The sequence below is a fragment of the Drosophila hydei genome, unplaced genomic scaffold, assembly GCF_003285905.1.
Source record: "Drosophila hydei strain 15085-1641.00,03,60 unplaced genomic scaffold, DhydRS2 tig00000001-arrow-pilon, whole genome shotgun sequence".
Classification (NCBI taxonomy): Eukaryota; Metazoa; Arthropoda; class Insecta; order Diptera; family Drosophilidae; genus Drosophila; species Drosophila hydei.
The window spans coordinates 12029085-12054055 of record NW_022045643.1 but is presented as its reverse complement, the minus strand read 5'-3'; the positions used below and the strand labels follow the sequence as shown (position 1 = coordinate 12054055).

Below are 24971 nucleotides of genomic sequence, written 5' to 3'. Positions count from 1 at the left end.
TTTCTTTTTAATGTTGGGTAATTTAAAATGGAGCACGCCCAACACACACACACACACTCACACACGTGTATAAAAAGTGCCCACACATGAGCATACAATTAAAATTAATTTCGGTGCCATGGCCAGTGCGTAAATTGTGAAAAACCACTATCACATTATTTGGGCCGTGAAAAAAATCAGGCAGCCAAAACCCAAACGTAAATTAAGCCAATAACTGTTGGGTCACGGGCAAGCGTATGTCCACGCGAGTGTGTGCGTGTGTGTGTGTGTGTGTGATCAATGAAGCCCAAGCGGTAGCTCGACAATACTCGCCATGACACACACTACAATCAGGCGCCTGTGTGTGTGCCTGCATTGTGCTTTATGTCCTTGGCTCTGGGCAGGCAGGGCGTTGGAGCCTGGCACAACGCACGCTAACGACTCCAATGAGTTTTGCATGACGACGATGATGATGACGACGACGATGAGTACAACATTGCTTGTCCTGTCCGTTGCTGCAACGTGCTACCCTGCCCTGCCCTTGATTGGCCTGCCCTGGCTGGACTGTGACCCGTCTGGCCATAACTTCAGCCAGTTGAGCTGCCTGCTCGTTAGTGTGTGGGCTGGTCAATTGAGCCACAGTTGAACTGCAAACAATTTTTGGGCTATATATGTATGTAGATGGACCTCAATCGACTCGAACTGCTGCTGCTGCTGCTGTTGGCTACTGCTGCAACTAGTCGCAAAATCCGTGCGTATCAAATTAAATTGAATTCGAACCATAATAAGCAAGCAGTGACAAGAGGCAGCGGGCAAAAGGTTGTCATGGCAAGTAGTCCATAATTACATTAGTTCGGAAGCCCAAGGCCTGGCCAATGCATGATTAGCTTATCATTCATGAGCTGGCAACCAGACGACCAAATTACGCACTGCAGGAAACTTTAAGCTGCATGCCAAATTGCAATCTAGCTGAGCATCAACTTATATATGACCAATAATATTGCTCGCGATATCGTTTGACTAATTTGTTTGCTGTTCGATAAGGAAAATGGAAATTGATTTGTTATTTTATTGCTGCTTGACGGCTGAGCGACTGAGTGAGAGGCGAGTCTGAGTCTTTTATACTACTATTTTTATGTTTGTAATAAAATGTTTATGTTGTTAATACAATTTTTATACTACTCTTTGTTAGTTTTTTCCATTTATACATACTACTTTTTCTTGTGTTCTACTACTATTTCAGTATACTTATTTTGCTTCATACTACTTTTTCTATCTTTAGGGAATCCATTGTCTATGCTTCTATTTTTTATGATACTATTCTTATGCTACTATTTTATTATATTATTACTCCTTTTTTATATCACTGCTTTTGTGTTTCTAATACCAATTTTATACTATTTTAAAATACTCCTTTTTTAATACTGTTTCTGTTATGTCATTACTACTTTATACTACCTTATCCTACATTTAAACAACCATTTCTGTTACTACTATTTCATTGTAGTAGTATTTCTCTCTTATACTGCTAGTTATACGTTTGTAGTACTATTTTCTACTACTATTTCATAGTGTTACTATTTAATACTACTACTTTTCCTTCTGTTTTACTACTATTTCTGCATACTTTTCTTCAACTGCTTTTTCTTTCTTCGCACAAGCAGTTTTTCTGCTATTTTAATTTCTTTAGACTACTATTTATATTTTATAGTTATATTTTATAATTAAATAGTACTATTATATATTTTATATATAATATATTTTTAATTAAATAGTACTCTTTAATGCTATAAAGTTTCTTATCATATTACCATTTCGTTATTCTTAACTTTACTTTAATTTATACTACATATTCCTCTTCTTAGCACTGCCATACTCTATATTAGTATTTATAATTTCTATGCTTATATATATTACGATTGAATCATAGACTAATTTCTGCTAATATTTGTCTACCTCGTTGCTAATTCCTTTCTTCATACTCCCGCTCACTGCATAGCTTCGCATTCATATATAAATGCCGCCTTCTAAACCACATTTAATGTTTGTTGTTGATTAATAATTTAGCAGCTGTTCAATCAGTTGGCTGCGCTCTTTGCCCCTCGCTGCAGTGCCGAAAACTTAATTGTAATCTACCTATAGAGCTCAGTCTATTGTGGCATTGTCTGGTTTTTGTCAATGTTTAATTAAACTTGAAGCGCACAAGCGGTTTTGTGGTAGATCTAGAGCCATACGCCACCCCAAATACTGATTTTGCTCTGTCTGCCTGGCTGCCTTGTTGCCTGGCTGCCTGGCTGCCCGGTTGACTGGTTTGCCCTGTGTGGCTGTTACCCCTTTTCACATGCGATTGTAGTTGAAAAACAACTATAGCAATTTTCATTTTGTTGTTGTTGATGTTGTTGCATCGCTGGGGTTTTCATTATGAATTTTAATCCTCATATCGCATTCGCACTTTCGGCTCAGGCCCGGGTTCTAACAGACAGACAGACGGACGCCGAACCCGGAGCCGAAACATTAAGCGCTACAAAATTGCAGTAGCCATAATAACTGGCCGGCAGCAGCAGCAGTAACAACAATAACAACAGCGCCAATGCAAGCATTCATGCCATTGTATAAAGCGAACAACAACAAACACGCGAAACGAAAACAACAACAACAACTCACAGAGCGAGCCATAGAGCCATAACGACAGACAATTGCAAATGACTTTATCAATTCATGTCGATTTTCGGTGCACGCAGTTCAACTGTGCGTATGTGTGCGTGTGGGTGTGTGTGAATGACCATGTCAGGACAAAAAGCCACTGTATGGCAGGGCCTCACAATCACCTACAACAACAGAGGAAACAATGACAACAACACTAACAGCAACAACTGCTGCAGCTGGACATAAGCCGAGCAAAGGAAAAGCGCCGCAATGTGCCTTTGAGATACTTATGTGCATAAGAGATGATGTGCTCATACGAGATGATCTAATGCGAATGGATTTTGAGGCCATCAAATGATTCGGCAGGAATCGAAATGAGTGCATTCATGTTGAGTGTGAAATGCAATCAGTCGTTCATGAGATTTCCTTGCTGTAAGCGAATGAAAGTTTCTCTGGGTCTGTTTACTGAACAGGGTCAGATTCATTTTGAAATTTATATTCAGATGCAGATTGAGACAAGTGCTCACTGAGAGGTTTACCAATCTATGCTTCCTATAAGCTAAGTTCAGACCTGATAAGAGGCCTTATTGTAATATTCCATGAGCCCTAAACTTGACTAAGCAAATACGCAAATTGTTTTCATTTTCAAGGAGCTTCAACTTTCAGGCCAATCAATTTTGCAAGTTAATTGGAGTGAGCCATTATTGGAGCCATAAACAAATCGTCAATTAATCGCTTTAGCCCGTTTTATTTGCCGTTTAGGCCATGGGCCCTCGCTACTTCCTAGGCATAACTCATTTAAATGGCCGCGTTTTCCGCTTCCACCTGCCCTAATCCATTTATGCCGTTTACTTCGATTTGCGCAAAGGACGCAGAAGGAGAAAAAATGTATGCACTCCTTCCTCGTCTCTTAGAAAATTATCTTTGATTTTGACTTGACCGCGTCGGGCTTGTGTCAATAGGAAATGATTAAGGGAGCGTGCGGCCCTCTACCGAATCGAAAGGGCATCCTTCCCTGCTCCTGGCCAGGGCGCATCAATTCAAAACGAATCTCTTGACTGGCATTCAGGTTTAATTTGGACTAATTTTCAGCGCACGCTTTAATACAATATTTATGGACTCCCCGAGGTGATTATGCCCGACCGCATTTGAATTGGTAGACGGGGCCAAAGCCATTCAGGAGTCAAGAGCTGCCGGTTGCCTCATCCGAGCAACCTGACGGCTGACTGAATGACTGACTGACTGACTGTCTGGCTGCTTTGGCCATGTGGTTTGTTTGCTTAGCACTCGGCATTAATAGAAATCAATATTTTCTAAATAAAGCGAATTGCTCGGGCTGAGGTTGAGGTTGAGTTTGTGGCTCAACTGCCACTTGGCTACCCCTCATTCATGTCTCGTAATTTACTTTTTGCACATTTACAATTAGAGCACTGTGCAGAGAACAGTTCATTCTCCAATTGTTTGCTACGCAAATACTTCACATCGATGAATACGCCCGATGATGATTCCCTGCTCCTCGAACTATGCTCGAGCTCTGGCTGCTCTCCAGTGCCTCGCCTAGTTGACTGTCAACTGCGACTTCGTTAGGTGATTTGGTTATGCAGCAACATCATTAAATCACCAATTACTTTAGTCAACAGAGAAATAAAGTGAATTTCCTTATACACAAGACCGAACGTCGAGTGTGGCGTCTCCAAGTGCATGCGGCAAAGTACAATGGGATCAAGTTTGTTGAAGTCTCTTTAAAAAATTATGTAAGCTGTAGCATTAATCTAGCATATTAATGGATCATATATTTAGATATGTCACAGATCAATTCTACAATTAACATCTGTTAAACTATATGAATATCACTCTATCAACTCTTATATATTGCTCATCTAAGTATACAATAAATCGTATAGACTTCTTCGGCTGCATATTTCGATAATTTATCTGTTCAATCTATTATAATTTATTGTTAAATGCAACTCGATAATAAATAAAAATAAAACTCAATGATAAATTATTATATAATTACTCCAATATAATTGGCTTTCCACATACGCTTCCTCTGACAATATTGATAATTTATCGATTTAAATGTTCGATTTCTATTTCACTATTTATTTGATCTATAAAATCTAATTGATTTTATTTTAATTTAAATAATTTGATCCATTCTGCTTCTACTACTTTTATACTGTTTTATAAATCGATATGTTATCGATTGCTTTGTTGTGAAATGTGTATATATTCCATCATACGCTGACATACACACTTATTCATTATAACTCTATCCCCCACAAATCGTTAAGAATACTGAAAATCATGCTCTATCTATATCATACTATATCTATATAATATAGCTACTATATTCAGTATATATTATACATTCATAATTTACTTTATTTGCTGCATATATCGATGTATGATCGATAAATGCACTAAAGCTGTCTATGCTTCACTTCTATCTCCAAATTCTTTTATAGTCTATTCCGCATAGAGATACGTCTGATAAGCTCAGTCCATCTGTCTGCAATACACTCGATTTATATTTGATTTACTTTGATTTCTTCTGCAACCTTAATCTGTTTCGATACTTTTGCAATTTATACCGAGCCTTGTGTTCGGCACTCGACACTCGCTTCTCGCTGTGCGATCAAAGCCGTTGGCTCTGCAGTGGGCGACTTTATGCAAGTTCCCCATTTAATATATGTGTATATATATGAGTCTATATGTGTAACATTTGTATAATAAAGTGGGGGACTTACGTTGCGAGTTGTTCGATGCCAAGAGAATGCAGCACGGTGGGCAGACTGGGCAGTGAGTGACACGTTGTCAGCTTCTTTTGGCGCGGATAGTAAAGTGTCAGCACGGTGCAGCTTTCTTCCTTCATTGTGAGGCCACCTGTAAGGGAGAAGCGAGCAAAAGAAGCGCATAAGAAGTGCAGCGGAAACAACGAGTAAACGGAAACAAAATAAACAAATAAAATTCATTTTATTAAGAGCGAACGACAACAAGCCGAAGAATAAATACCCTTGCATTGATTCTATACAAATATATTGAAATAGCAGTCATATAATCAAGTAGCTTGGATTATACTACAGTGTCAGGCTTAAAGACATAGAGACTATCGACTGATGTCATATTGACTCCAAGCAGACAGGTGCTGCGCTCACGATATAGCTGTAGTGCCCTCTAGAAGGGTATAAATTTACATTGAAATAAGAAAGAAAGTATTGCACGGCTGACAACACACAAAATGCATAAATACAACGACCAGCTTTGGCGACAGTCACCAGCGAGGACAATTTCCTGGCTGGCTGGCCAGGTAAGTCGTCTCAACGAAGCCTGCCGCTCCACCTCCAGCTCCAGCTGCAGCTGCCGCCCGTTCAGCAGCTATCGCCAGCGCTCATTTCCATGGCTCGCCGCCTCACTGGCTATGAACAAAGGAGAAAATTAAGCGAGTGCTGGCCGTAAAGCAGCAGGCGCCATCATAATAATATTCCGCAGAAGACATTGATGTCAGTTGAAGTCTGAAGACTGAAGCATGCAGGATGAATCCTGAAAGATGAAGGCCTAAGGACGTAGGACGCAGGACGAAGTATGCAGTATGTATTGGAACAGTTGTTGATGGAGTGGCATTGGCATCGTCATCGGTATTGGCATCGACATCGGCATCTTCATCGCCTGCGTCATTATCATTGCTTTATTTAAGCTGGAGCTGGAAGCTTTATGTTTTCAAGGCATACGCCTGACTGCCTGTTTTACTGCTCAGTTCAGAGCATTTCTATTCGCATGTGCTCGCCGAGCTGCCTGTCCGTCTGTCCGTCTGTCTGTCTGTCTGTGTGAGCGCCAGAATTCATCTTCATGCCTCTGTGCCGCCCTTAGTGCAACATCGTTAGCCATGGTCTATTACGATTGTGTCTCCATAGAGTTGCACTCAATTGTTGCCGCTACGTTCATTCACTTAGTCTAGATTGTGAATGCTGTGGATTGTGTGCATCAAGCAAGAAACTCAAATTTCCTCTGTCTGCACTTTTTGTGCAAGGGCGGGCAGCTGCCAAGTCTATAGAATATACAGATATATAATAAAACTCTGCTTTACTCTTTTGAATGGTTGTTGAAACCGTAGGCTAAGTTGGTGACAACTACTTTGGCATATATATACTATATATTTAGCCCCGTAATGATGGTCATACATCATTTTCCAGATTATAAAGTACAATTTTTTCAGTAAGATTCTAAGATCTTTACCATTGTCATGTGTTTTTTTATATACTCGTGCATCAGGTGCATTAAGAAATTTCCTGTAACCATTTCTGATGCTGTAAGCAACTTCGTCTCATTGTTGTCTGTTCCATATTATTACATGCCATTGCTCGCTTCCTTTTGAATTGGACCGATGCGTCTCTTGTTCTTTCTCGCACATCTGACTGTCACATTGTCCACTTTGCTGGGGACTTGCTCAGCTGTCAGTTCGGCTTGGTTTCTGGCTCACACCGTGCCGCCTGTCACCCACACCCACACCCACACCCACATTACTCGTGCAATTGTGCATCTGCACCCCGCTTAACACCTGACTGTTTCGTGCTAAGTGAAATGTTTCAATGTCTTGGTTTATGTATTTTACAATGAGGTCGTCAGCGACTCCTCCATTACGGCATCTACTTTTGCCTTCATCTACTTGCCAGGCGCCTGTCGTGCGCTGTACTCTTTTTTTCGTTGCTTCAACTGACGGTGCCTGGCTCTGAGTCTGAGTCTGAGTCTGAGTCTTGCTCCGTGGCTGCACTTGCTCACTTTTTACTTGACTGCTGCCGGCTGCCGGCTGCCGGCTGTCGCATATCGTTTGGGCTGATTTAAATGTGTCATAACGACGACTCGCCCGTTTGCCCGGACGGTTGAGCATTGAAATTTTTGCACTTTTGCTCACGACAATGGCTGCTTGCTATTTTTTATTTACTCCACCTATATATTTTGTGGAGGCCCTGGGGAGAGCGGCGTGGAGGAGCAGCCAGCACTTACCTAGCGTAATTGCCTTTCGTGACGAACTGTCATAAATGCATTCTGCGATGAGTCTATCGCCGGGCATGGAATGCACAGACTGTGGCAAACGTCGAAAGTCCTGATAGGCCACATCTATATTGCTGTCGTGTGCGATTGGCGGAAGCTCCTCGGTTTGTCGTATCTGCAAAGTTAGTTTGCTCATTAGCATTGGCTTGGCTTAGCTTCGTCCTCAATACCCAGCGGAAATCTGGGAAGCGCGGGGCTCTCGATTCACTCACCTGACGCAGCTTAACCTCCTTGCCGATTTGATGTGTGCGCATCATGACCGCAAAAATGTTGATGCCCTGCCCGGGGAAGGCGTAGCCGGTGCAATCCTCAATGCACTGGCCCTCGGATATCACGCGCTTCTGTCCCGGTGGTATAATGTGGCGCCAGTTGGGATCCATGCCTGCAAATGTTGGGAGAGCGTGTGTTGAATTCTTTTAATTAACGCTTTAGAGTGGCGCAAAGCGCGCTTTATCAAAGCCACGACATGCACAATTCCCCCCACACACACACACATACACACAGGCATACACATAGCTGGAAATCAGAGCAGAGCCAAGCACTCTACTTACTTAGCTTTGAACGCTGATTTTTTAATTCGATTTGGAGGGAAACGTGTAATTACATTTTAATTGCTGCTTTTGATGTTTGTTAACAACTTTGTCAGTGCAGCAACGCAGACAAAACCGCCAAATGACAGCAGCAGCAACACCCAGCACCACCAAGCGCCACCAGGCACCGCCCACAGCCAAGCGAGAGGCTGCATCCGTATCAATTAGGAATCTTTCTAGTCTTTTAACAATTTTCGGTAATCGAATTATTTGTGTGTGTGTGTGTTCGCCTTAACTGAATTTGTTATGCGCGCTATATCCATTAGTTAAATGTTGCGAAATATTGCTCATACGACGCGTCGTACGGCTCTTAGCTGCCCTCCTCGACTCGGCTACGCAATTAGGGCCGCGTGTCGCGCGTCATGTTGAAAAAATATTTGAAATTCATGTGTGCTACATTTTTACATTTTTATATACCACTGTTTGGCATTTCAATTGCTCATGTGTCCGTGTGTGTGTGTGTGTGTGTTGCTGTTGTGAGTATGCCAATCAAATTACCCGCGTCAAATGCTTGGCATTGCTTGCAAAAACCCTTTTTGCACCGTGCCGCGGCCAACAATTGATTTTTATTGTAAATCCGCATGGGCGTCTGTTTTTTAAAGCCCTTTTACGGTAAAGGAATTGCATGTGTATATTTATAGCTTAGTCATGCTCGGTTAGCAACATTTTATACGGCGAGCACTGCGAGTGACATCGAGTTGATTGCATTTCTGTAATACTCGCAGCGCCAAGTCACATAACTGCGATGCAATTTTAATGCCACACGAGTCACTTTTTGTTCCCTTTCAACTGTGGCTGTTGCATGATTGATAAAAACTAAGGATCACATCATATTTATTGATGATCTAATGGCATTGCTCGAAGTCAACTTTGGCATTTTTTCATTAAATAATATTTCAATTCTGACAACGCAGCTCAGGTCTTTACTGGAAAAGAATTTCAAATTCAATTTGCAATTCTTTCGTTAATCTTTGGCAAAGCCTAATCGCAAGTGGGCTCTCTTTGGCTTTCACAGCTCAGACCATAATTGCAGATAGCCCCAGGCAATTATCCTATCAATGCAACCCATTGACTGTGTTTCAATTAAAGAATTGCGCGAATCAGTTTGGCCTTATAATGAAATTTGTATTTTTATTCTTGTTCTATTGGACATTGTACAAACATTATTTCGATTTACAATTGCGCATATATATTTCAATTACAGGCCATCGGGCCAGCGTATCTGGCGTAGAACTATAAAATCTATTTTAATTTGGGGCTCGGCGCCGTCAGCTTGCATAACAATGCGCTGTTTAGCCCACGGCCAGCCGCACAGATCCCCATTAAATTAACTAAATATTTTGTATTAAATATTTTGCAACTCTGGCAAATGCGCTTTAGTTAAACTATCTCTGTGTAAAGGCAATAGCCAATTCCACGGCCGGGCTAAAAGGCTAATCAAATTGTCACAAACGAAATAAACAAAACACAAAAAAGGAAAATACGGAAATAAAAGGGAAATAAAAGGGAAAAATGTTGACCCGGAAAACTGAAATTGAGTTTTTGCAGCAGGTGCGCCAGGTGCGACGCAAATCGCCATTTAAAATAATTAGAAAAGTTGCCGCCGATTTTTTGATACGGCCAGCGCTGCGAATTGGCATTGCTGTCAACGTGGCGTGTGGCAAGTGCAACGCCAATCGAAATTACCAAAATCAAGCCACGCACCGCGCACCACGACCACTGCTCGTATGTTAAATATCGATTTGAAAAATATGCATTTATGAATTGTGTTATGCTGCACGGACTCGCCTGGCCAACTCAAATATAAATCGAAATAGATATAGAGCCAAATATACCGAACTATAAGCCCTCGACACCCAACGCCCAACGTGCAACGCCCAACCTCAAACCAAATGCCAGAGCCAAGCTGAAAATCAAACTCTCGCTCGTTGCGTCGCTTTGGCCAATATTGAATTTGATTTAATGAATGGAAATTGGGAAAAAGCATCAAAAGAGCGAAACGGAGTATAGAGAGTGAGTGAGAGAGAGAGAGAGACAGTGACAATCGTTGACTGTAATTTATGTAGCAAACTGTTATTGAAATCTCTTGCAGTTTATTTTCATAAACATTTTCAAAGCATACTTTTTGGAACCGAATGTTTAACGACTGCAGAGAGAGAGAGGGAGAGAGGGAGAGAGAGATTTGAAAAAATGGTTAATTATTGCTTTAGATACAGTAATTAAATTACGGATGGCACAATCGCGATTCTTTCGTGATATCACACTGTCAATTGGTCGAGAGTTTTGCACAACTTTAATTTCGAAAATTTGATAAATGCGCATGAATTGCATTTTGGCATTAAATTGATGATGATTTCGCACAGCACATTGATTGATTTCATTTCATGACATTTTATAAAATGACCCAGAGCAGATAAACTGGAACAGAGCTCGCTTCAGCTCCTCAGTCCACAAGCCCTAAGTCGAAATTCCAAATTGAAAATTGAATTGAAAACAGGAAATTCCACTGAGTTCACAGATTGGAATAAAATTATTATTTATATGCAGAGATTGTAGCAAGTGCTAAGAACGGGAAACTGAATGGAGGCCTCTAGATGCTTACACACATATATATAAAAGCAGAACTTACTTTAAGCAGTCTATGAACTTTTCATAGCACAGTAAGTAGATTGCTTCAATTTTAAATATATAAAAATATCTGGGAGATCGCTTGAAAATGCTGACATTCGCATTTTGTAGACATTTTTAAAGGAATTTTCCGTTAATTTTCATCAATTTATTTATATTTCCTTTTGTTTCGTTAAGCTTTTCGGTTATAAGCCCCAGTGGGCTTAACAGCCTCGTAGGCTCTTTGATAAGCTCCAATCGGCATCTCCATGCGCCATCTCCAAGGTGCCATAAAAAATTCGCCAAGCCGCAGCAACATTAATCAAAGCGGCGTTGCATACACCAGGGCGCTATATCAATAACCAATTAAATTGAAATTAAATTTTGCCACACGGACGACAGAGAGACAGAGATGGAGATAAAGCGAGAGAGGGAGGTGGAGAGCGGAGAGCGGAGAGAACCACAGATCTATGGCCAGACAGTCGTAGTCCTGCAGGAAAACGAAGCGTAGCAATTTCACAGCTACTTACGCGTGCTGGGTCGAGCAGCTTTGCTGTCTACCTCGCCCCCGCGCCCAGCGCAATTCAATTTATAGCGTGCCAGCAAAATGTATCCAATCTATATATATATATATATATATTTCTTAATTTTTTATATAGAAGTATGTGCGTACATATATTTTTTATTTATTGACGGGCGTGTTGTGGTATGCGTTAAATTTCAATTAAATATTTCAATCGCATTGCCAGCTGCTCGAAGAGCTACATAGAAAGGCCCATTCGAGCGTAACCAGGAAGCTCCAAAGCTAGCTGCATGACGTGGCAGACACACACATATACAGCTAAATATATATATATATATATGTATATTGTATTTTGTGCTATTTTTTATTTTAGTTGATTCGCTTAGAAATTGCAGCGTATCAGAATGTATTAATCTACTTCTGCTACTTTTGTGCCGTAATACTCCGGAAGTTTTGGCAACACCTACTCAAAAAGCATCGACGAGAACGTGCGGTGGTTGAAGTGTGAGTGGCTTGGAGTTTGCCTCCTGCATGGCTTATTCTTTTACTTCCTATTCACACACACACACACACGGGCAGTCCCAACTGTGTTTGGCCATGTCTCTGTGCGGTTGTAACAAAGTTATATTGGTTTGCGTGACTATGAACAAAAGTAAAATAACAATTACAACAACAGCAACTACAACAACAACAACAATAACAGCGACCACAGTGCTCCGCCCACTCGGCTGGTGGCCACAAGCAAATAGAAAAACCAAACGAAGCAACCAAACAGCAAAAACAACAATAAGAAATAGATGCAGTAGAGGGAGCTGAAGTACAATAAAAAAGAGAGAAAAAATAGAAAACAAATTGTAAAGTGAAATTAGTATTTTAGTTATCCTGTGCGCAGGCACAGTCACAGTCACAGTCACAGGCAATACACACACACACACACACACACACATACATATCTGGGTGGAGGAAAGCTGAAAATTTGTTGAGCTCGCCTGTGGGCCAAGTGAGTGGTGGTTCAGGTGTACTAAGTCACCGGGAAATGTACTCAAAAAGCGCTTAAGCCGGGCGAACACACGAATTTTCTTGTTGTGGCTTATGCAGCGAGGGCTGCCTGACAACTTTCTGCGACTGTAGGCAGACCTTGTGTCTACTTATAGTCTAGCTAACTTTTTAATTATGTGACTGCTTGACGCGTAAACAGTGAAAAGCTGTCAACGATTGGTTTACTGACTGATTGGACTGACTTACATAGGCTAGATTGGTGACTGAAGATTAACAGAATGGTTGACTGATTGATGGTCTAACTGCTGGTTGACTGACCAGACTCGCAGATATGGCAGACTAACTGTAGGACGAATGGACTAAGTTTCCGATTAGATGATTGTCTACTGGCTTACGGCCATAGTGACTGATTGATTGTCTGCTGATTGACTGGCAAGAAGTATACTGATTGACAAACTACTCGATAGTATGATTACCTGAGTTACTGAAGTACTAAGTGACTGTTGATTGATTGATTGACGGAGTGATTGTATGACTGTGGATTGACTGATTGAAGGGCTTACTGAAATACTAATTGATTGCTTGACTATGGATTGACTGATAATACAATTACGTATTGTGATTGATTGAGTAATGAATTGACGACTTGCTAATTGTCCGATTGAACTGATTGACTAAGATTCTAATGTCTCACTGATGGCCTTATTTTCTTACTGTTCTGATTGCATAATTGGCTGATTGATGGACAAGAAACTTAGACTTGATCAGAAGACTACCGAAACTATCAATTGTAAAGTCTATAGAGATCACAGCTAAACAGAGCAATACGAAAGGAGTTCGGGGAACTGGATATACAAGTAAATATTTGAGAATCTCTTATGAAAAGGAAGCATATAAAGGCTTGCCCAAATAAAGTATGGACTAACATACATAACGAGCGGCATGCTCGCCTGGAGCTTAACTATATAATATTATATGAGCCCTCGTGGCTGCTTCTGTCCTAACAAATAGTCAAACTAAACCTAATTGACGTATTTTCAACCCTCAGGGCCATAGGCCAGGTAAATTAATAATATACGTATATCAAATTCTACAAAGTTTTAGATGTTCATTATAAATTTCTTTATGCGCCTTATGCGTGCTTTGCGCGCCATTTAATAATAAATAATTCAACAGTAAAAAACAAAGCAAATAGCAACGGCTAATCAAATTGTTTGGTCTGGTCTGAACCTCAGAGACGCACTTGATAAGCAATTAAAAATATATTTCTATTGTACGAAATCGTGAAAGCAGTCTGCCAGGATAGACAATGTATGACGTTGTTGTTTCAACTGTTCCGCCAGGACTTACCTTTACCCACAACGCACACACACACCCATTTATGTATGGACACAAAACTCATAAGCTTTTGTTTTACTTGCCACCAATGCGGTCGGCAGTTGGCAGTTGGCAGTTGGAAGTTGGCAGTTGTAGAGGGCCGCAGCGCCCAGCTTCCGAGTGAGCAACTCCCAGGGTCGTTTTTTGGATTCGGCAATCTCATAAATTGCATGACATGAGTTGCATATATGAAAGCTTGCATCGCATCACATCGCAGCGCATAAAATTTATACACACAGCAGCAGGCACTGCAGTGCTACACACACACACACACACACACTTATGCATATATGTAGAGAGATCTGTGTATATGTCTAGTATGTGCCCAGGCCAAAAACTTACCGATTGACAAAATGCCAGCGTCATTTGGTCGCAGCACGTGCGTAAAGTAGATTTTCAAACCAGAATTATCCGCCATTTGTCTGGCATGCAATTGGGCAAAGTCCGGCTTCAAATTGTTGTAATGGGTCTCCATTAAATAATATTTGGCCTGTCGCGACTCAATCGGGTAGCCCGCCTCGTGTGGATACGTAAATCCCTGTAAAACAGAAGCGCAAACAAATGAAACAAAAGCTCACTCGAAAATAGGAAAACGCTCAGACGATCAGCATGACCAACGGCGCAATACACTGTTATTTTAATAATGATAATATATATATATATATATATAAATATATATTTTACTATTAGACATAGCAGGAATGGACAGAAAACTGATTGAAATAATATCTCATATCTAAGTTAGCTGTGTAACTGCAAGTCTCAATGTCTTTCTCAATACTAATATGCCCGCTTTCACTTCGAAGCAGTGCACAAAAAGAAGCTACGACTGTTGTTTGCAGTATACATATTTATATATGTCGGTTTGTATATATATGTGCATGTATTTATATACAGTATGGATGGCAAATAAAGGACGGAAGTTGATGCCATGGTCATGTGCAATTTAAATGCGCAGCAGCAGCAGGAGCAACAGCCCCAAAGCCTTGCTCCTGCCCCAGCACCTGCCTCTGCTTTCGGACCTAGTCACCACGCAAGCCGTTGCCATTCAATTGCATTGCAATGCAGTCTGTAGCGCCCCCTGGCGGCAGCACATGGCACTGCATTATGGCAGCGATCCTGTGATGAAATTATGAAAAGCATGGCAAAAAGGTTCCGAAAGTGCAGAAGGCCAAGCCATTTCTTTTTTCGTGAATACACTGAGAGAAATGAAGTTTGACTAACTAACGAATGGACGCGGTATGGTCTACGTGAAAGATATGATTGAATGGAAACTTAATTATAAATTAATTTATATGATTTATATTTAATTGTCTGCCTTTAATATTTCTTTTAATCTGTTAGATTTTTTATATAAAATGAACACAGAAACTCAATTGATTCGTGATTGATTCAGCTTTGATTGCGCTGCTGTGTTGGATCTTTACGGCGTATTTCCTGTATCTCTCCTAAGGATTCACAAATCCGAATCGCATTTGCTTTAAGGGTATCAAATATTTCGTACTCCACTGTAAAAGCTAACTTGTATTTTGTGTTGAAAGGAAGCATTTGCGAAGGTTAAATGAATATTGCATGGTTATGGTTCTGACACTGATGGCCATGGGGATGAGAAAGTTCAGCTGAGTTGAGTGCAGTTGAATCTGATGCTTACCTCGCTGCCCCGCGACCAGGAGGCAACAATGGCATTGCATGCCAGCGGTATGGAGCGGGCGCCCATGCACTGTCTGCCCTGCTCGCGTGCCAGCTCCTCCAGCTCCGAGTGCGACCCCTGGCACTCGTGGAGCGTTATGTGCTGCAAGTAGTGTACGCTGGACGATGAATCATAAATCGGCTCGTACTGTCGGTCCCATGAAAAGAAAATGAGCACCAGCCAGAGACAGTCCAGGCCGAAGGCGAGAGTGAGCGTTGGAGAGACAGAGATAAATAAATTTTTAATATTTCAATTTGGTTATGCCGAGGCGAAGAAGCACAAAAAAAAAAAACAAAAGCAAAACAAAGAAAAGAAAATGGATACCGAATGCAGCAGACTGCACTTGGCCTCAATTATGAATTGTATATAAGTATTAACGTTTAGTCATGGCCACGGGCTGCCGGGCTGCCGAGCTGCTGGGCTCTCGGGCTGTGCCTTACCCGAATGAGATGATGCTTGCGATTGATATCCTCCAGCTTGAACATTTTGCACCAAAAGAGCGGCGTATCGCCAGCGGGCAGCTCCACGTCCTCATTACGCAGCTCCAGCACACGGACTCGCTCGTCATGCGGCGCTGGCAACTGCAGCTGGGCGCGCTGCATCAGCACCATCGGCCGATAAGGACGAAAGGCTCGCTCCGGATCGGGCAGGGTGCCAGGACGCACTGAGCCGTGCGGCGGATCCTGTGCGTGATACATATATAACAAGCGCATCGTGTCGTTCTGTAAAACACAACAAAAAAAACATAGTCAAGGATAATGGAGAGTTGAAAAATGTGTAAAAAATTAGTGGCCAACGTATGTGTGTGTGTGTGTGTGTGTGTGTGTGCACAAAATGGCGTTATAATAGCGTCCCGTGCAACAGCGGGCAACAAACCCATCAGCCATCCGCTTGCAGCCGGACAACAACAGCAGCAATAATGTCGTTGCTGACGTGAACACGGATGGACTGTCTGGAGCTGGAGCCGGAGCGGGAGCTGGGAGTCATGTGAGGGCAAATTAAGTAAAAGTAAAAAAGGTGCGCACGAGTTGAGCAGTGGAAGGAAACGGAAGTCGCCCTGCGGCCATTGCCAGCTGGGCAGCAGGTGTTGTTTGGTCAGCTGCAGTTGGCGCTGCCCAACTTCGAGTGCTCCATGTAAGGACTTCGCGTTGTTTCGTCTTGCCAGCGTGTACGAGCTTGTAATGGTGGCGTAAGACAAGGCACTAGAGCGACAGAATGCCGCTCCTTAATTAATGGATGTCCGCCAGCACAAGTTTCAAACTGCTGATAAGCTCTAAGCGCTGCCAGCAAAGATCGCACATGTTAACGCAAGTTGAGTGCATGTTGAACATAAGTACAGAGTTGTAGATTGTAAACTATGCAACAACAACTTGCAGCAAGTCTCTTTTCATCAATCTGCAGCCACAATAACTAAGTAACCTTGCCCGTTTGCTCAGCTGTTATTCATCTGCTCTAATTTCATTTAACAAAGGCAGTTTGCATTCCGAGTGGAGATCCAACTAAATCCGTTCTAATAAAAATTCACTCAAGTTAATTGCTTGCATTTCGGGCAGCGTTGCCAGACTTCACAAGGAAATCGCTTTTATTCGCCCTGCAGACTGTACTTAAGCATTCGCCAAAATTGTGCAGTTGGAGTCTCTTGTGATTTTTCATTCGGTTTGCCCACCCGAAGGACATAGCGTCCTCATGTCTTAGCTTCAAATTGCACGTCTGCTGCCGGACTCAAATACATATGTATCTAGATACACATGTATATCACATGTTCGTTATTTTGTATTTTGTTTTCTTGGCACTTCTTTTGTGTGTGTGTGTGTGTGTGTGGCGAGCATGTATATTTCATTTGCCACGTAGTTTTAATTGGTAAACCCAAATTAAAGCTTTCATTAAAGAATCACAACACGACGGACGTCGCGTCGAGCCAAAATGTGCCCATGAGCGGGAAATATACCTCACTGCTGCCGTCCTCCTGCTCCTCTCCGAGCTCCGACTGTTTGTACTTGACTCGTACGCCTCGGGGGCTTTTGGAAGCCAACAGTCAGCTGTCATTGTGTGCATGTCATGTGCACGTGCATACATACACATTTATATACATATATTTGTGTGTGTGTGTACGTCTGAAGCGAGACAACAACAACAATAACAACACATGTAGCAAACATGGCAGGCACCACAGTGACCGTGAGACAGAGAGGAGAGAGCGAGCGAAGAGTGTTGGAAATTGTTAAAAAAAAAAGAAGAAAATCTGCAACCCGGTCAGGGCATCCATTTGAATTCATTGTGGCAAAGTGCCCATTGTAGCTGTTAAGTGGAACTGTAGAGCACCATGTTCGACAATTGACGGCCAGGGCAGCCAGGGCCATGCCCAGGACAGGGACAACAACAGCAACAGCAACAGCAACAGCGACAACAACAACAATAGTGACAACGACGACGAGTCCTTGTCTACTTGTTCATTTTGCCAGCAACGAGGAGACAATACTTTAATTAACAATTCCCTTACCGCTCGCCATTCGCCATTCGCCATTCGCCAGTCGCCCTGCCCCTGTAACCATATCGCCCACGCCTTATTCATAGCAAGTCTGCAAAAAACCTGTACAAATGACTCGGTTGCCCGCTGTCCTGGCAAACACTGCGGGCGGCTGTGGCAAACGCGCTAACCGGCCGGCAATCGCTGCCCAGTTGCCCAGCTGCCCAGCTGTCCAGCAATAACAACAACAACAACAATAGGAGGACGGGCGGGCAGTTTTAAAACATTTGCCGTGCGACAGGCGCAGCACAAAAGTCATTAACGTGGCCTGGACGCCGCTGGACATGGCCCAGTTGTAAAAACATGACCACTGTGAAAAAACTCAACAGTCATTCGGAAACAAAAAACGAAAATGCCAGCTTAAGCTCGACTTTAAAATGCTCTTCACTGGAGCTGAACTCATGCAGAGAGAAGGCGCAAAGTGCTGAGAAGCATCGGACCTCATGTGGCAAGAGCCTATCATGTGTGGGGACTAAGTGCGAATACGACGATATTTTAATCAAGTGTGAGATCATTTCAAGCAGCTGCTTTCCCTTGACACGATTACAGACATGAGTTCCGAAGGAAATAAGCAAGTTGAAAAAATGTCTATGTTTTCATGAGTGATCATAATAAGAGTTTATTACAATAGCAACAGACTGTCACACAGACCTTAGATGTGACTTTTATAAATATCATATAATTAACTACGCAAGCCCACAAAATAGCCAAAGGCTTTCTGGGCTATCTAAGGGTATCAGCACGTAGAAACAAAGTGTGAAAAAGCCTGAGACGAACTATGCACACGCACGTGCAACGCCGAAAGCAACAACAACAACGACAACAACAGCAAATGTGAGTCGACAACTAAAATGAAATGAAAAGCTTCAGCAAGGATTACAGCCAAAAATTAATGAAAGCAAACTGGCTCCAGTCATTTGGCCTGTGGTCAACGTTTGGCCAGCACTTAATTGCCAAAGACTGTGTACGAAGGACCTGCCCAACCTGACGAGTTGTATGTGTGTGTGTCAGGACAACACGAGGACTACAGGTGGGCCACACTTTGCTGACTCTTGGCTAATTGTAAAATGCGCCGGTACAAGCACTCATTAGAGTCGTGGTTACGGCCTAAAAAACTCGCCAGAAAGGCAGCTAAACGGCTGCCTGAACCCAAAATGTGGTCCAAGGTGGCGCTCGAAGCACACACACTTTGAAACTCGTTGTAGCTTTTTGTTTGGGGCTCAGACAGGGCATTCCCTTTGCTGTCAACCAGAACAATAGTTTTCACTGATACAGACGCGACATTGAATAAGAACATGCTCGCTCATCGCCGGGCTGCGGCTATACCGCGTCTATCGGGTGCTGCGAATTACAGAGAATGGAGCCAAAAGGTGGAGCTTAATATGCGCATTCAAGAGACATGGCCAGCAGTGATCGGGCCACCAGTGCCCATTGAGACGGAGATTGAGCTGGAAGATTACATTTATGTTGCCTCGCGCAAACACATTTATATTCAGTGTCCCGAATTGTTGGTAAGAGCAGAGCTTAGCTTACTTTGAAGCCGAACTTTTGGGGTAATCGATTTATTTGTACCAGAATCGCAATGCGAAGTTGTTTTTGTTTAGATTCATAGAGCCCACAATTATTACGTCAGAGTTTATCGACATGAGTGTCCCCTGCATCTGGCGCACATTGAAACGTTATTATGGCCATGTGAAAAGCGATTTCAAACGTAAGTCGAGTGCAATTTCACATAAGAAATGCAAGAAGCCTAAAATTGTATCTCGTTGTGGTGCTTAATACTGGGCAAATAGCATATATGGCAGCACTTTGTTTTGTATTTTGGTTAATGTTGTGTTAAATTTGTTGTTCGTTCTTGGTCGTATGTCAAAGGAAACAAGTAAGAAAGCTCTAGTCGGGGTGCCCGACTAGGAGATACCCTGATCCCAGTCCTTTGAGTTTTGTAATATTTTCCGTAGTTTGTATCGAGTATTAAAAAAAAAAGAAAACAAATAAAAATCGACATTGCGAGACCAGGATTCGAACCCGGATTATTTGCGCAACGTGCACAAACTCTACCAACACCGCCACTTCATAACTAAAAAAAAAAAATAAATAAATAATATAAAACAATAAAAAACATTTCATCTCCTCTGGTCTCGAACCCGGACCAAGCTGCATCCGAGAGGTGCCTCTACCAACGCAGCCACTGCCCTTCTTACGCGAGCTGTTGCAAATTTGAACATAAGTAGCAGCTAATAATTCAGCACAATTCAATCGCAATTTCAATTCTTGGAATAGAAAAGTATACACGCATTTGAATGTATGTGTGCACACGCATAGGAAAAATGCGTGCGCGTGGCGCTGCTGACATGTGCTTTTGCAAATTGGCCAAACGTTTTGTTTAATAACTTCTGTTTTACTTAATGGATTTTAATGAAATTTTCAGCATATGATCTACATATCCTATTGGCTTGGTTGAGATGCAAACGCCTTCACATAATGGCCCTAGTTCCAACTAAACTTAAATTCTAAGAATTTGGGGGAATTTGGAGCCGGTATCCAAAATCCAACAAAAATCAAAATTGCATAAAATATACATAACACTAAATACAAAATTTGGAGGCTCTAGCTCTTAAGACGTTCGAGATATAATTTATTTACTGCATTTCAATAATGTTTTTATTCGATAACAATTAAATGCGAATAGTTATCGAATATTTGAAACAAACTTGACCTGCGCGTGCTATACACGGACCTACAAAAAAAATTTCAAGTCTCTAGCTCTTATAGATGCTGAGATCCACGCGTTCACACATACGGACAGACGGACAGACGGACAGACGGACAGACGGACAGACGGACAGACGGACAGACAGACAGACGGACAGGGCTCAATCGACTCGGCTTGTCGTCCTGATCAAGAATATATATACTTTATGGGGTCTGCCACGCCTCCTTCTGCCTGTTACATACATTTGCACAAAACCATTATACCCTGATTTCCCATTTTTAATGGGATCAGGGTATAAAAATAAAAAAAATCTAACAAAGTTGCATGACTTTTTATTGACGCTCGATGAATATTGACAATATACATATGTGTGAGCGAGACAAACTCTTGCCAGTATAAGAGTTAAGAATAGAAGAATGTAGCATTAGTCTTAAGCTTACACAGCATGTGCGAGTGAGATAAATAGTGTTTGCGCTTCTTGATCACTGGCAGTTTTTAGAGTAGGCGAGAAAAGTAATTTGAGCAGAAGAGAGGAAATTGACGAGCAGACTGCAAATATACACTTATACTCTTAAACACTTATTTATGTTTTAATATTAATTCGCTTTATTAAATAACCTTATTGCTGCTGCATACATATATATTTGTTAATATTGTTTTATTATTTATTATATTTCATTACTGAAAGACACACAATTCATTTAAGTCATTTATATCTACACATACACTGAGCGAGTTCTGTGTATGAGTGAGTGGGACATAAATGTTTCAGTGTGCAGCGCGAGCTAAACTGGCTCTGTGTATGTGTGTGGAAGCGAGATAAAGTCTCTTTGCAAGAATTAAAGTAAAAGTCGCACTCAACAATAAAACAATGGAAGTAAAACAATGAAGTAAAAATGCAATTTATACTACTACAAACGAATGCTCAATGATTTTATCATTCTAAGGAGCACATCTATTAAATAACTTGGAATTTTATTTATTTTCTCGTGTGTGCTGACGTAAATTATTTTGTTTAACTTTTCCAAATATCCAACACTCTTCAGACACAGACACACACACACACACACTCACGCACACCTTAAACTTTACAGCCCATTACGATTGTGCTGTTGTTGCTGTTGGCATTGCATTGTTATTCCTCGTGTTGCTGCTCTCTTTGGCTTCTGTTAAGTTGAGTTCAGTTGAGTTTCTGTTGTGCTTTGTTTTGCTTTGTTTTGTTGCCACTTGCGTTTTGCCATCTCAACGCGTTTTAATAATGGTCCAATTGTCCCAGAAGCGCAAACGAAACGTAACGTACGCCAAGTTGGCGCTGCTAATGGCTAATGGTCAAGTGGTCAAGTTGAACCATGTCCTTGTCGTGGTCCAGGTCCTGGCCCAGCCCCCCGGTCTGCACTACTGCCACTGCCACTGCCACTGCTGATGCTGCTGCAACTACTGCTGCTGGCGATGGGGCCACAAAACTTGCTCTTTGCCAAGCTTGTTTAATGTGCACGTAATTGAAATGCATTTACAATTGAATTATAAATAGAACAAAATACACACACACACACACACATACACATGCAGATACCTACACATGTACGTAAATTCACACTTCTGTTGCTGGTAGTCCCTACATAACTCTACCCGTTGCCTCCGCAGTTAGTCGAACAATAAAAGCAACGAGTCGCTTTGTTAAAGTTTCAGCAGCAGCAGCAGCAGCAGCAGCAGCAGCAGCAGCAGCAGCAGCTGAGCTTGCAACTGGCAACTGGCAACTGGAATCAAATCAACCGTTCCCCAGAAGCATTTCAAGAGGTGTCTTTGTCTGTGTGCACCTGGTTGCCATGGTCACGTCGAGCACTTTAGTGTATTTATGTGTGTGTGTGTGTGTGTGTGTTTGCCTGTGCTCTTATTCCTCTGTGAGCCATTGGCAATTCAATCATCAATGGGTTTTTCGTGCGCTGCTGCTGCTAACGTCTGTGGCCTGCAACTTTTTGACAGCTGATTTCAATAACTAATATGCAAAGTGGCAGATTGACAATACTACGCCCAGTTGGCCTAAACAGCCCCGCCACCCACCGTCCACAGCCCACAGCCCAATACCTGATTCTGCTGTTGAGTTTTTGTTGTGTTCTAATTGCCGTGTCAGTTGCTCTGATTGTGGCAGTCAGCAGCAAGACTTTGTTGTTAGGCTTTTCACACACACACCTGTGTGCCTGTGTGCGTGTGTGAGTATGTGTCAAAAATCTCAGACTAATCGTTTGGTTTGTGCTCCAGTTCCCCTTTAGCTATTATTCTAATGTCGGTTTCTAAGTGGCTTAATGATTTTTGTTGCGTTCAATTGAGTTGCTTTAATTAAGGTGTGTGCGTGTGTGTGAATGCTCTTGTTTGAATTGACATTAATTGAAATTATTTATGGCAAGTGTTGCAGCTTTTGTTATCGCTCTTCGACTTGCATTTAAATGCACAATCTAATTAATTGTTCTCTGCATTAGCTCAGCAGCTGCTGTGCCTATTGTATTTGCTAGTGCTGCATTTTATGCTTAATTAGACGAGTTAAGCAAGCTGTCGGATATACTTATTATATCAAATTTTGTATTCTAGTTGCCAATGTTCTCTAAGCAATTGTCCAGGCTAGGTTTTAGTATCAAAATTGATAGCAAATCAATTAAGCGCTTAAGTATTTTGATATTGTGGACTTAACCTGAGCTTAATAAGCTTTGATGTCGATCTAGAGGCCGGCTGTCTATTACTTTGATGTTTAAGAGCCCAAAAAGTATGCAATAGAATCTGTTTTGCATGCTGCATGAAAGCCCATTTGGCAGTGGCAGACAGAAACACTCACATGGCCATTAACCCAGCCATTGCAGTTGGATTTAAGCGTTATTCTCCACTCTCTGCTCGCCACATGCCATTTGCCACTTGCCACTTGCCGTCTGCCGCCTGCCGGAAAAAAATGCGCATAATTCCCGCTAAAAGTTTGAACTCCCGGACACACTGTGCTGTTAGTGTACAGGTCTACAGGCCGGGGACTAAACGCTGCGTAGCAAGCCATTGCCATGGCCATTACCATCGTGCTCATGCCCGTACTCGTTCACCTTCTCCTGCTGCTGAGCCTGCTGCTGCTCCTGCTCCTGCTCGTTGCCGTTCTCGTTCTCGTCAGCGTATATTTGTCAAGCAAATGGAATAACCGTTGCAATTGCAACAACGTCAAAGCCAAACAAAAATGTTATTTGCCGCTTTGCCCAAAAATCAAGTACACAGCCAAACAACCAAACAACCCAACAACCCAACAACCGAACAACCAAAACAGCCAAAATCCCGCGCCTGAAGTTGAGTTGGCGCGAGAGCTGGAGCATGTGTAGTCCGGACCCAAAAAGTGGTCGCCGGTGGGTCCCAGGACCCGCTGTGATGTCCATCACAGTATTGTCAGATCGTGTGTGTGTGTGTGCGTGTGTGTAGGTGTGTGCCTGTGGGTCTGGCAACGGCTCGCATAGTCGCTTTATTAAAGCTAAAACCTGCCTGCATTGTCCCATTTTACACATGAGTTGTGAGTTGCAAGTTACGAGCAGCCTCCACTTGTATAAACTGCCAGAGACTCACATGAGCTCCACGGCAACTGGCAATCGAAATGGCCAGAGCTTATAATGCTCTATGCAAGAGCTGGATAATACGACTTCATCGAGTCGCCTGTGCTGTGGATCGAGCCTTGACAAGCTTGCAGTGCATTAGAAGGAAAGAAAGTTCCCAAATGAACTAATCATTCACCAATAATAATTAATTTATACTGAGAGCTGCTCGAATGCAGACATTAATATAATTCTGCTCAAATTCAACAGCTTTTCGGAGCAATGCACTCAATATTGGGCTTATTGAGTTTGAGCTCTGCAGAGCATTGGCTCTGCGGCTTGCCTAGAATTAAGCAATTTCCTCTTGTTGCGCTTCAGTTTGGGCCGTGATTTGCGCGTTTCGCGCTCAACGTTTGCTCGCTGCGTGTGTGTGTGTGTGCTTTGCTGTAACTGCAGCGCCTGTTGTGGGCACTTGAAGTGCATGTGAAACGTGTGCTAGGCAAAAAACACGGGAAAGCCAAAACAAAAAACTGCAGGCAGCACCAAAAGCTAAACGCAACGAGAAACGTTTGTTTTAATGCCCTAAAGCGACAAATATTGGCAGAGAGGCAACGGGAGGCTGTGGGCGGGCGGGCGGTTGGCAACGGCAAAGAACTGGAATACAAAACTCGGTGCGGGATTTAACAGCCAAAGTAATGCAATGACAAACAAAAG

General features: G+C 42.3%; 2 protein-coding genes across 2 annotated transcripts in view; one reads left to right on the top strand and one right to left on the bottom strand.

Moving 5' to 3' along the window:
* The window catches only part of LOC111600930 (MOXD1 homolog 2), a 68822-nt gene that overhangs the window by 8801 nt on the left and 35050 nt on the right, over window positions 1–24971 (bottom strand). The window contains exons 3-8 of the mRNA XM_030222791.1: window positions 15907–16188; window positions 15428–15613; window positions 14119–14314; window positions 7893–8062; window positions 7633–7795; window positions 5379–5514 (exon numbers count right to left, since the gene is read on the bottom strand). Of these exons, the coding sequence (XP_030078651.1) occupies window positions 5379–5514; window positions 7633–7795; window positions 7893–8062; window positions 14119–14314; window positions 15428–15613; window positions 15907–16188 (1133 nt within the window). The remainder of the gene's footprint in view (window positions 1–5378; window positions 5515–7632; window positions 7796–7892; window positions 8063–14118; window positions 14315–15427; window positions 15614–15906; window positions 16189–24971) is intronic.
* Window positions 19197–19863, top strand: LOC111600931. Its single transcript, XM_023317299.2, has 2 exons — window positions 19197–19504; window positions 19569–19863. Exons 1-2 carry the CDS (start codon window positions 19289–19291, stop codon window positions 19770–19772), a joined length of 420 nt encoding a protein of 139 aa, XP_023173067.1. The 5' UTR covers window positions 19197–19288; the 3' UTR covers window positions 19773–19863.